Source organism: Sorghum bicolor, chromosome 3 (genome assembly GCF_000003195.3).
Source record: "Sorghum bicolor cultivar BTx623 chromosome 3, Sorghum_bicolor_NCBIv3, whole genome shotgun sequence".
Lineage (NCBI taxonomy): Eukaryota > Viridiplantae > Streptophyta > Magnoliopsida > Poales > Poaceae > Sorghum > Sorghum bicolor.
Genome location: NC_012872.2, coordinates 19,125,682 through 19,138,485, shown reverse-complemented (window position 1 = coordinate 19,138,485; position 12,804 = coordinate 19,125,682). Strand labels below are relative to the sequence as shown.

At 43.9% G+C, this 12,804-nt stretch overlaps 2 protein-coding genes across 3 annotated transcripts; both read left to right on the top strand.

Moving 5' to 3' along the window:
* Positions 665 to 2,401, top strand: LOC8075347 (pollen-specific leucine-rich repeat extensin-like protein 1). The gene is made up of 2 exons (XM_002457773.2): positions 665 to 1,799; positions 2,343 to 2,401. The coding sequence occupies exons 1-2, from the start codon at positions 665 to 667 to the stop codon at positions 2,399 to 2,401; spliced, it is 1,194 nt and encodes a 397-aa protein (XP_002457818.2).
* On the top strand, positions 4,359 to 12,503 carry LOC8075346 (thiamine pyrophosphokinase 2). Of its 2 annotated transcripts, none has more exons than XM_002457772.2 (7): positions 4,359 to 4,506; positions 5,469 to 5,690; positions 5,780 to 5,876; positions 10,577 to 10,649; positions 11,235 to 11,336; positions 11,478 to 11,727; positions 12,085 to 12,503. In XM_002457772.2, exons 2-7 carry the CDS (start codon positions 5,531 to 5,533, stop codon positions 12,204 to 12,206), a joined length of 804 nt encoding a protein of 267 aa, XP_002457817.1. In that variant the 5' UTR covers positions 4,359 to 4,506; positions 5,469 to 5,530; the 3' UTR covers positions 12,207 to 12,503. The 2 variants fall into 2 exon arrangements, with proteins under 2 accessions (XP_002457817.1, XP_021313050.1); XM_021457375.1 differs by having other exon boundaries at positions 4,441 to 4,506; positions 5,775 to 5,876.

The following is a 12,804-nucleotide window of genomic DNA, read 5'->3' as shown; positions in this document are numbered from 1 at the left end:
GTGTATTAAGATTCGATGTGACGGAGAATCTTGAAAACTTTTTGGATTTTAGGGGAACTAAACGAGGCCTTAGGAATTCATGCGTTCAGTGTTTCTCAAAATGCACGGGCACAGTTAACTAGTTTGGCAACCCTTTCTCTGTTTTCGTCCTTTCTGGCTGCACCTAAAAGTTGAATGCTATGCTATGCTACCCCAAAATATCAAACCAACATGCGTTCCACCGGCTTGTGGTACCTTTTATATTTATGTTCAACCTCATCACTAATACCATTTTATTGTGACGTGAATTTTGGCAAAAAATTTCATCATTTTAAAGTATTTGTTATTTTATATTTTACATTCTATGGGAAACTAAACACACCCTTAATGAAACACGCGCTAAGCAAGTTCTCAAAAAAAAAAAAAACTGTCCCAAAATGAAAAGAAAGATCAGCTGTTTTATCTTCTTTGGCAACCCAATAAGCAACACAGAACAGAACCGACTTTCATTCCTCTTAATCCTCCCGACCATCCAAACTACTCTAAGCAAGCATTCTCATGCATATACAAAAACCTTCACTGCCACACATTTCGCTATGGATTTTCTCTCTCCTGCTCCTTACTTCCTCCACCGGACATTATTGGCTTCGGTCAAGGCTGATGATCCATGCATGCATTTCTGACGATGGGCACTACCCTTATTCGTTTCATGTCACTCATCGTCGCCACCCTCCTATTATTCCCCTCGTCGTCGTTGTCGCTGACCACCGACGAGGCGGCCGCCATTGCCCACCCTCAGCTGGCCGCCTTCGAGGAGCAGCCGCACCCGAACGACCACGTCCACATCGACATCGCCATCGACATCAAGATCAACAACCCGCGCCTCCTGGTGGCGCACAGGGCGCTGCACGCGCTGAAGCAGGCGCTCTACTCCGACCCAAACAACTTCACCGGCAACTGGGTCGGCCCCGACGTGTGCGCCTACAACGGCGTCTCCTGCGTGCCGTCGCTGCACAACGCGTCGGAGAGCGCCGTGGCGTCGCTCGACATGAACGCCGCCGACGTCGCGGGCCACCTGCCCAAGGAGATCGGCCTCATGTCCGACCTCGCCGTGCTCCACCTCAACTCCAACCGCTTCTGCGGGGTCATCCCGGAGGAGATCACGAACATGACGGAGCTCTACGAGCTCGACGCCAGCAACAACCGCTTCGTGGGTCCTTTCCCCGCCGCCGTGCTCGGCGTCCGCAAGCTCAGCTACCTCGACATCCGGTTCAACGACTTCGACGGCCCCATCCCGCCGGAGCTCTTCCTCAAGCCCTACGACGCCATCTTCCTCAACAACAACCGGTTCACTTCTGGCATCCCGGAGACCATCGGCAAGACGAAGGCGACGGTGATCGTGCTCGCCAACAACCAGCTCGGCGGCTGCATCCCCCGGAGCATCGGCGAGGCCGCCGCCACGCTGGACCAGTTCATCTTCATCAACAACAGCATCACTGGTTGCCTGCCTGTCGAAACGGGGCTCCTCACCAATGCCACGGTGTTCGACGTGAGCGACAACGCTCTCACAGGCTCGATCCCGCCGACGCTGGCAGGGTTGTCCAAGGTCGAGCAGCTGGACCTGTCGCGTAACAGGTTCACCGGAGATGTGCCCAGTGGTGTCTGCAAGCTGCCGGCGTTGGCGAACCTCTCGGTCTCATACAACTTCTTCACGAGCGAGGCCGCCGAGTGCAGCAGCACAGCGGACGACGGGAAGTCGTTTCATGACGATGGAAACTGCATGGGACAATCAAGGCCCATGCAGAGGGGTGCAGATGAGTGTACACAAGTCGTCAGCCAACCTGTAGATTGTACCAGGGTCCAACAATGTGGGTGGCCATCACCGCCACCACCACCTAGAGCATCGCCGCCGCCGCCGCCACCGCCACCGATTATCATCGTACCAGTACGAGGAACCAAGTACCAGTCACCGCCGCCGCCGCTTTTCCCAGGCTACTGAAAGCAGAGAGCATGAATGCGTGACGTGTACAGAAGTTGCAATTGTTTCACTATTATATATTAGAGCATAGGAGAGATCGGGTGTAATTTGAGCCAATACTTTTCCGAATTGAGGGTGCCCATATAGCCTTTCTTAAAATTCTGACATCGTTTTCGCTTACTTTGGCATTCCGCTCTGCCTACTTGAAAACGACTAGATCCCTCAACCGCTACATGGAAGCATTTCAAATTCAATCATCCGATTTAGCAAAGCATTAAAAAATTTATCCACGTACTCATCATTTCTACTACGGTTTGTAGCTGGAGAGACAAAACAGTTGATGGTTCGGTGCTTATTCTACACCTCTCCATCAACTGTTTTGTAGCTGGTTTCGGTGAAGATGTCAACAACTTGATTGGCGGTGGATATCAATTTTTCTTCTAGTGCTCCCTATTGCAACCTTTTCTCTTACAAAGTGAAAATCCACTTCATTGTGCTTCGCTCGAGCATGAAAGACCGTATTTGCACTAAGATAGGTGGCTCCAAGATTATCACACCGTAATATGGGTGGTCTTATTGGTTGATAGATGCACAACTCTTTGAGCAATGATTGAATCCAAGTAGCTTCAGCCATCCTAGCTATTAGTCAATGTCTTGTATTCTACCTCTGTCAATGATAGAGAGATTGTGGGTGCTTGCGAGAGCTCCATGAAATAAGATTAGGGCCAAAAAATATTTCAAAAAATATTGTAAAACCACCGATTGATCGTCGGTCATCTATACACCCAGCACAGTCAGCATCAGTGAAAGCACTTTGAAGTGTTGAGGGTGATCACTGAATCTGAGGAATTAGGCGAGTGAGTGTTAGATCTGAAGTGCCTCCATAATACTACAATAGACAAATGTGCACATGTCATCAAGTCACTTTTCGAGTCATTTGATAATTTTTTTATTAATAAGAACGTCGTTTACCACCGAAAGCACACCAAAAGCACAAACGCCGTTACCTTTGATATTTTTTCTTTACTAGTGAATTGTCGTCTATTAAAAACACAGAACCTATTTTTTTTTGAGGAAACAGGAGGGACTTGTGCCCCTACTAAAATTTATTATAAAAAACGAACAAAAAGAGTACATGAGAAGTTTAAAGAAAAGAAAAGCAAAAGCTAACAGCTAACAGCTAACTAGAAGTAACAGGGGAAAATTAAGAGAGAAAGAAAGAGAGGAAGAAGATGGGTAGAATTATACAAAAAGCTCTAGCCATATAGATATGAGAGGTGAGTACTTCTTCTTCGCACGAAGCGTAACTAAGGCCTTGTTTAGATCCAAAAACTTTTTGGATTTTGACACTGTAGCACTTTCGTTTTTATTTGACAAACATTATCTAATCATGGAGCAACTAGGCTTAAAAGATTCGTCTCGTGATTTACAGGTAAACTGTACAATTAGTTATCTTTTTTATCTATATTTAATGTTCCATGCATGTGCCGCAAGATTCGATGTGATGGGGAGTCTTGTAAAGTTTTGGGTTTTTGGGTGTATCTAAACAGGGCCTAAGCCAAAGGTCTTTTTGAAGATAATTTTGCACACCTCTAAAAATGAGATCATTTCTCACCTTCCAAATACTCCAACATATAATAATGATGATTTCCATAAAAAAGGGACGTTGAGTTGAGCTTTGAAGATTTCCAAGATCTGAAAAGAGCCTTGTCCCCGGCAGTGGCGGAGGGAAGGGGGGGGGCTGAGGGGGGCCTGGCACCCCCAACCTTCCCATAACTCTCTTAATACACCTTATAGATTAGATGTTTAATTATCTAATTAGCTAGTTAATGATATTATCTGTACCAAGATTTTTATTCTTATTTCATATTAATCTCTAATAGTTTTTTATAAAAATAGAATTTAGATCTTTCTAATATTTTCTTCATATCTTTTATTTTTATTATTGCCTATCAAACATCAGTTTGTCCCCTACCACACACTCTAATTAGCTAGTTAATTGAAAATCAACGTTTTTCTTGTTTAATCCATCTGAATTAATCTCCAACAATGTGATCTATATTATTTAGCATTAGTCTTCCTATTATCTTTTCTTATCTCCTATGCTTCTATCATTATTCGTCTAAACTCTAAACGGTCATTTAGCTCGTTGTACTCAACTTCTAAACACTAACAATGGTATGGTGTTTTTGTTTAACCTTCTATTTAAATGACCATTTTACCTGTTTAAGTGATCGTTTTGTCTAAGACTAAATGATATATAACTGATTGTTTGTCATTTGATGTTAGGATCTAGTACTAATTAACTTTTTGTGGTGGTCCCGCTTGACGGCGCCCGTGAGAACAGTCCACGTCCATCCATCGCACACTCGCACATCGAGCGGCTACAACAAACTTCTGAATTCTGAAAGCGACGCACCGTCATACCGGCAGCCGAGACCTTTGCCGTTTTTATTCTTCCTCCGTCTCTCTGCCTGTACAGCGGCGGGTTGGCCAGCTCCGAGCCGAGCCTCGTCCTCCCTCTTCGGCGCCTCTGCGTCAGTCCTCAGGTGAGATCTGCATGCGCCTCTGTGTTTCCTGCGCCGATTGCGGTTGCCTGCGATGTCGTACGTGAGGTCTCTCCTTTCATTTCCTTCTCGGGGCTGCTTCTGTTGTCCTTGAGTTTCTTTGATTCTGGGTTCCGAAGGACGAGTCCAGTCCTTGCGAATCGATATTGGTGCCTGCCGGGGTTACAGCTGCTGTGTCAAATCGATCTCACCGGGATTGCGGAGTAGTTCCAGGCATATGGTGTCGAATTTGGGCGGGGAGGTGCAGAATTTCAGGTTATTCTTTGGCTGGGTGTTCTAAAGAATAATCCCCACATCAATACGGAGGGAAGTTCTCCTTTTGGGGAGATTTTGGCATTCTAATCAACGAATGTAAGGTAGTACTGATGAAGATGTCGTTTCTGCAGTGGAGTTCTCCAGAGTCTGAATTTGCTAGTACGAAAGCAAAAGGAGTAATCAGGGTATAGTCACGATAGTTAGCTAGTATTACTAAACTATTTATATGAATGCCATGGGAACATAGGTCTTGGTGCAAGCAAACGTTACCTCAACTTTTTTTAGATGATGGAATAAACAAAAGAATAATGCTCAAGATGAGTAAGCGCAACAAGAATCTATCCCATTCTGTTACACTGAAAAATCCTACACCAATTGAATTCCTTAACTGGGGGCACAGGCGTATTTTTCTTCTTCTTTTTCTTAGATAATGGAATGAAATATCTAGATGTAACTAAATGTTACTGCTTAAAATATGTGGTTATCGTTGCCTCAGAGTCAATCAATTTGTGCAGTGCAGTTTTGTTGGATACTTGACTAAAAACCTATTAATACCTAGAGTCCCACATCTCAAGACAGACCCTTTTATGAAACATAAGAGACCCTTTTTTTGAGCAGTACTGCACAGAAGAAAAAATGATTGTCATATAATGGCATTGGCATCAATGACAGTTGGCTTTCGTACATAGGTATTGGCAGCAAAGACAGTGTTAGATTTGCCCTTGATTGAGGTACCCCTTCAAAGGTCAAGATGTTGTGGCGCACAGTACGCAGTATGGATGTAATAATGCATTCTTCGAGTTTCCTTCTTCCGAAACTGCATCAACCTGTCAACAAACCAGTCAAGAACTATGCTTTAGTTGTTCTAAACCAGCAACTTCCACGATTCATGCCTCGACTCTGGGATCATGGTAACTAGATATAGCTCATTTGTCTTTCCCTTTTATACTTTTTGTAGGAAAGTACCCTTAAAACACCTTTGCATTTTGATGTAGAACAGCAAACTTGAGGATCTGTGCTGATGGAGGAGCTAATCATATTTTTGATGAGATGTATCAGATGACCAATGATGAAGACAAAAAAAGCACCAGAAATAAGTGAAGTTTTTTCTCCATCATTTCATACTGAAGTGCTTATTGAGTTTTCAACATTCTTAAGATCTTCTTATTATAATAGGAACTGCCATATGTTGCCATTTTTATTGATGTTAAAAAATGGTTGTCATTTACTCCGAAATAGGTTTCTTCACTGGATAGTTGTGCCTTATGCAAAAAATAGCTAGCGTGGATTAGTATCTTATTGCCTTGATGGTGAGTTGTGATGGTTAGATGGATTTTGTTTCTTAAACAGTTGAGTTTCATTGGGTTTGCTTAAGTCGTGTGGCAGGTTAAGTTCTTTCTAGATCTTATTGAACATTTATTTAGGAAAAAGAAGGATATCATAGGCTCCCTTGTCCCAGTGAATCAGAATGGCTGAATATGTGGTGGGGAGCGACCTTTATGGGGGTTGTTGCGGAATAGATGGGAGATACCTCTGGCTCTTGCTTGAAGCCTTCAATCTATATGCCAAGTGCCTAAGCATTACTGGCAGTTGTACATCCCAAGAATTTTTAAATACATTTTTCATGTCAAATACACATACGTCCTACTATCAAGTGCTATTAGATGATTGCAGATCCCTCGCTAATGAAGCACAGAAGTTGAAGTCTTTTATTAGAGAATTTAGAGATATGCATAGATCATGATTGTAATCCTACTTGTTCTCCAAGTTGTATTCAAAGGCAGCCCCCTCCCCCCTCAATGGGTGTGAGGTGTAATTCTCCCAATTCCTGCGCTAGCTCTCTCCAACCTGCGCCGCCGGTCCTCCCGTGCTGCACGATCTCTGTTCTTTCCTTATGCCAACTCCCAACGTTACACCCTGTGCACATTGGGGGCAGCATTTGATACGTCTGCTTGCCGTCAGTCCCCGCCTGTGCCTTCCTACATCTTTATTTTCTGGTAACTGGTTAGAGCAGAAAATGAACTTTGATTATTAGTGTTTATTTCTGGAAGCCTGTATGTTATGACTCTAGCTTGATTCTAGCATACATGATTGCTTTTCATACTTTAATGTCATTTTAGTTAGGGTTCGTATACTAAACTGTTTATATATTTGTTAGAGTACGTAAGGGATCTATTGGGCCTGGGCTGGTGCCATAGCCCATTAGTGTTAGGGTTAATTAGAGATAAGGGTCGCTTGCTTAGGGGTCAAGTAAGCCTTGCTTGTAAGTCAAGTAGGGCTCTCTATATAAGGAGAGGAGATGTATCAATCTAATCAAGCAAGAATTAAGAAGGAAAAATCCTTCCCTCTTGCCCGGCTGTGGGCAAAGGCCTTGCGGCTGGCCCTCTCGTGCCCTCACAGGCCTAGCCCATGAACAGTACCCGCGGGTACTGTGGCGCAGTGGGTACTGTAGCGCGATAGCCGCCTGTGCTCCCCTCAACAATCTTCTTTCAATCCCAACAACCACATAACATCTGGTATCGGAGATGTCAGGCCCCCCTTCCATCTTCCATGCAGCCGCCAGCCTCCTCCGTAGCCCCAGCCGTCATAGCTGCGCCGCCGCACTCAGCTTCATTGGAGCTCTCCTCCGCGTCTTCCGACTAACCGCTTACGCTTGACTCTCTTGCGGGGGTGGTCGCTGAGCTGTCGCGCAACATGGCAGCGATGCAAATTTCCATGGCGGCGATACAGGCCACCGTGGCGGGGCTGGTCTAGTCGTTTCAGCCCACGGCCATGGCACCACCAGTCCAACAGATCCAGGACAGGGGCGAGAAGTCGCAACAGATCGAGCAGCGGACGGACATCGTGATGGAGCCGACGGGGAAGATGCTTACCCGCCAGGAGTCGGTGGTGGTGCGTCTACAGGCTGCTGCGCGTTGTTGGCATTTCTTAGCGTCACTACTAAAGATAGACTATAAATCCATCATTAGCAATGGCACCAGAAATGTCAGGTGTTGGTATACCATAACTATCGTTACGTCAGAGAGATAACCCAAGTCCTTTAACAGCGCCAGCCTTAGCAGTGCAATCTGGTAACAATAATTAGGAATGCCGGATTGGCCATCCTAACCATCCTTACTTACGATATGCAAAGCTGTAGCACGGCGCTAGATAAATGCACAGAGTTTACAATCTTAAGTAACGGTACTTAGGTACGCCAATCAATAGTTCATGAATATAAAGAATAAAACTGCAAGCGAACAGAACTATCATTGTAGCATTTCAACCTGTGAGTATTCAAGGGTTATCGTATTTAATCCCGTAGGAGGGTGTAACAAATGCATCTAGTTTGGTTTGTAGCATGATCACTTATTGAGATGCATAGGTAGACATAGTCTATTCAGGGGTCACGACAGGCTCTTAAAATATGGATAGTGGACACACTCATCTGGGCAACCTCAAGGAATAAAGAGAAAATAAGGAAATAAAAGAAATAAAGAACAACTACTTGAGCCGGCATTGATCTTATATAACTATGCAAGGAATTGTTAGTAGAACATCTAATCAATATAACCAGAGTTAGAACTAAGTCTGAGGCTCTGGGGAGATCCCCACAGCTGGACATCCAGCCGATAGGGACTTTACAGAACTCCTACCGGAATATCTGATCGTGGAGGAATACCAGGGATGACAGGGTTGTCACTACCCTGCCACCTACCCCTCTACCCGAAAGATACCCGCGCATCCGCTGATCTCCGCATACCCGAGCACCTCGCCCATGTAATTGAAAACGCCTCCTAGCCTCCCGGGACCCCAACCCTTCGGATTGACAGGCTCGGCTAAGAGTGGCCATCAGAGCCCAACGAACTGTTACCCCAATCTTAATCCTTTGTCTATTCATACTAATTCGATGAACGATGAAGAACAAGGATGAACACATCAAGAACATAGCACAAGAACTAAGAACTAGTTCATATACTATGAACAAGATATGAACACAACTATACTCTAATTCAATTGCATAATCATATAAATAAGATAAGAACTTGCTCATGGAGGAGAACTGAATTGTATTCATACCAAGAAGCTCTAAGATCCTCCAAGGAGACAAGCTCTCCTTGCTAGCTTTGCCTTGCTCTACTACTGAATCTAAACTAAAGAACAAGTGTAGAAATGTGAGGTGTATTGCTCCAAATATGGTGTGTGTGTTGAATGGTGTGGAGCCATCTATTTATAGCCCAACAAGGACGGTTCATGGCGATCTAAATTTGGTAGGAGGTGAAACCGTCCGATGCATGCTGCCATGCAACCGCCTGAAAAAGGTGGGACCGAGTTGCCGCCACGGGGGGTGCGCCCGCACCAGGGTGCGGCCGCACCACTGGTGGGCCCCCCTGGCCACCGCCTTCGCGTGGTCGGTTCGTCTCTGGGCCCTGATCCTTCCCGTGGTTACGGATGGATCCAATGGATCCAGTTCGGTGTTTCGGTGGGCTTTTCCATTTATCTTTGATTTGCGCCTTTTCTGAATATGCTTTCTTGAAGTGCGTTTTCTCGTGTCTTTTGCGCCTTTCCACGTGTCATACTTGAAATTGATATTTGCAACAAAACTTGTGGAAAGGTTAGTTCAAAGCCCTACCATCTATTTATTTTATTTATTAAAATGATGTTTACAATTATAGGATAAGGGGTACCAACACGCGCGGCCTCCTCGCTCGTTGGCGGGTGTGGGTGATGTGCGATCTGTAACTGATTCAACCCTGCACCCCTTCGCAGCTCTTCCAAGTTGCTCTTCACCGCGTAGAGGACCTTGATCTTGTCCGCTGTGTCGGGGATCTTGGGCCTGTGGTTGTCCCCACGGGCGGTGGGCATGCTGTTTGCCACGCAGGTGGCGAACTCAAAGCTTTCGGCAGCGGTACTAGAGGCACTCCCCTCGTCGTTCTCCATCGAAAGCCTTCCACTCTCCTCTCTACGATGCAGACCAGCAGCCATGCAGCGGGGAGAAGGCATGGGGTCACCGGCGGGAGCACACTGCCTAGCGTTTCCACATTTCTCTACCGGCCACCACGAGGGCGTCTTCGCTGGTCGCTGTGGCGACCACTTCCTGGGGGCCACACTCATGCAGCCCTTTCATTCAGATGGTGTCCATGGGATCCAGGTTATACACGTATAGGTCCAGCATGCAGATGGTGTCCACCTTACGTGCAGGGGTCACAAATAAAGTGTCCTAGTCCATTTCAGGTTAGGAATAATAAAATAAGCCAAGATGTAAAAGGCTTGTTTTTAAGTGTTAGGTTTGTGTCAAGTCGAGTCATCATTATAAGTTGGTTAGGTTGCAGCTCGAGGACGAGCTGCATGTCTTGGTGGGGTGTAGTGTTAGAGTACGTAAGGGACCTATTGGGCCTGGGCTGGTGCCATAGCCCATTAATGTTAGGGTTAAATAGAGATAAGAGTTGTTTGCTTAGGGATCAAGTAAGCCTTGCTTGTAAGTCATCTAAACCTCTCTATATAAGGAGAGGAGATGTATCAATCCTTTTAAGCAAGAATTAAAAAATAAAACCCTTCTCTCTTGCCCAGCCGTGGGCAAGGCCCCTGGCCGGCCTTCTCTCGCCCTCGCAGCCCTAGCCACCACCACAACATCAGCATGAACAGTACCCGCGGGTACTGTAGCACACCATTAGCCGCTGTTTCCCCATCTCAGCCCTCTCAATCCTAACTGCCACATAACAATATGCTTGTTCTCTGCTCTCCCCAGTGAAACAGGAAAACATTAATTTTTTAGGATTCATCTTACCTAATATCATAATTAATTTCTATTATCCAGGTATATTCCAGAAATAATTGAGGGGGACATGGATTCTATCAGACCTGAAGTAAAACTGTTCTACTCCAGTCAGGTTCCTTTACTTGCGCTCTCTTTTTCTACATTGTTTACCCAATCATTCTAGTCAGGTTTCTGCATTGCAATCAGTTCACACTGGATGTTAAGCTAGTGGTAACCCCCGTAAGAATTGCACATGCAGTAGTACTATCACTTACCGTAACACCTTTTAATGCACCATTGTACTCATGGACAGCAAAAAAAAAAACTAAAATCAACTTTGCGCCAGGCAACTGACTAATGTGGATGGCATCTTATTTGGAAACAAAATACTAATCCTTAACTTCTCAAGGAGCCCATCGGTCATTGTGAATGAGTGACTCTTCAATCAAATTGCTATATTAACTGCAGAACTTTGAAATCCTCTGAATGGAAGCTTGTTTTATCGTTATGTACACCTTAGGATCCTCTGCTTGGTGACTCTGGAGGAAATGTCATTTCTTTTGGTTATATGTCAACAATTTTTCTGTTTTCTAATTACTATGTTCAAACAAAAAAATGATTTTATCTATCTATTGCATACTTGAACTGAAATGAGCTTCTAAATGTCATACTGCGTTATCAGGATGTCATGGTTTTGGTAAACTTCTCTTATTTTCAGGGATCCAAAATTTCTGATAAGTCACATAACCAGGAGACAACAGATCTACACAAATGTATTTCCCGTATCCATCATCGTACGCCTGATCATGAAAAACCCAATGTAAGTAGCAATCGTATTATTTGGTCTTGATACTTCTCTTATTTCTTTTTCCTACTTGTTGATATTTTCTATCAATATTAGACTCACATCTGTACAAAATTCATCGGCACTGGAACTTACTTTTTCCATCAAACACTGTAGCTCTGTGTTCTTGTTACTGGAGCACTAGGTGGTAGGTTTGATCATGAGGCGGCAAATATCAATGTTCTGTATCTGTTTTCGGACATGAGGATTGTCCTCCTATCAGATGATTGCTTGATTCGACTTCTTCCGAGAACACATCGCCATGAGCTCTATATTGAGTCGTCTGTTGAAGGACCTCATTGTGGGCTTTTTCCTGTTGGAGCACCATCAACAAGCACCACAACTACTGGCCTGAAATGGAATCTAAGTAAATTTCTTTGTGCTCTGTTGGTCATAAACTTGTGGAAGTTCTGGATTCAACTGCACGGATTAGTGGACTTATCTAACAAATCAAATTAGTGTATATTGTGTGGAAACACTGAAGACTTAATGGACGAAATAAAATGAAGTACATATATTATCAAGTTCATTCATGAAATATTAATCTAGTGCAAAATGAAATACTCTTTGCTGACATTTACATAAGCATTTAATTCCATAATGATCAGTTTTCCTCTCGGTTTTCATGGGGATGTACATGAACAGAGTAGGGTTTTTGTTTTGTTTCATTTATATTTGGACCACTAAGATCAAAGGTAGTATTGATTCTTTTCCCCGCTTCCAGGTGAATCAAAGATGAGATTTGGGAGCATGATAAGCACATCCAACATTGTGCAGTCGGAGAAGGTAACTGTAGAATCTGATGCAGATCTTTTGTGGACAATTTCTCTGCGAAATCTGACATAAACAGTTCCTAGTTAGTTATCCTTTTTGCCTTCTCTTTCCTGTCAAGTGGCAACCAAGCTCTTGTACAGCCGTTTTTTGTGTTTATGAGTTGTGTGTCTGGTAAATAAATATCGTCTGATAACTAATCGATGAAGTCTTATCATCAGATAGGATGTCCAGTACGATATTGAACTGCTGATGAATTATGTGAATAACACAAGCAGCCATGATGGTTGTATCCTCTCTAGTTTTATAACTGTATTATTGTATTTGCAAGAGGCTTTCTTGTATAAAAAGAGTTCTCAACAGTTCACACTGTTTGGTTGGATTTTGTTATGACAATGAGTCTGGCAATTGGGCACAGTGCTATATGCTACTTCCCACATTCCAATTTATAAGACGTTTTGGATTTTCTATATACACTGCTTTTGATATGCATCTAGACATAGTATATATCTTAGTGCATAATTAAAATTATGTCTAAAAAAGCCAAAATCTCTGTATAATTGGAATGGAGTACATGCTTAATTGCTTATGATAGAATATGGTCTTTCTTTTCTTTTTGAGAAATTTTACGGAGAATTATAATAAGGGTTAATAAATTAGAGATATCTAGAAA

Excerpts from the sequence above, each read along its gene's own strand:
- LOC8075347 (XM_002457773.2), top strand. The coding sequence starts at position 665 with ATGGGCACTACCCTTATTCGTTTCATGTCACTCATCGTCGCCACCCTC. Across the intron at positions 1,800-2,342 it reads GCAGAGGGGTGCAGATGAGT|CTGGTTTCGGTGAAGATGTC; the intron begins GTACACAAGTCG and ends ACTGTTTTGTAG.
- LOC8075346 (XM_002457772.2), top strand. The coding sequence starts at position 5,531 with ATGTTGTGGCGCACAGTACGCAGTATGGATGTAATAATGCATTCTTCG. Across the intron at positions 5,691-5,779 it reads GCCTCGACTCTGGGATCATG|CAAACTTGAGGATCTGTGCT; the intron begins GTAACTAGATAT and ends GATGTAGAACAG. Across the intron at positions 5,877-10,576 it reads AAAAAAAGCACCAGAAATAA|GTATATTCCAGAAATAATTG; the intron begins GTGAAGTTTTTT and ends TCTATTATCCAG.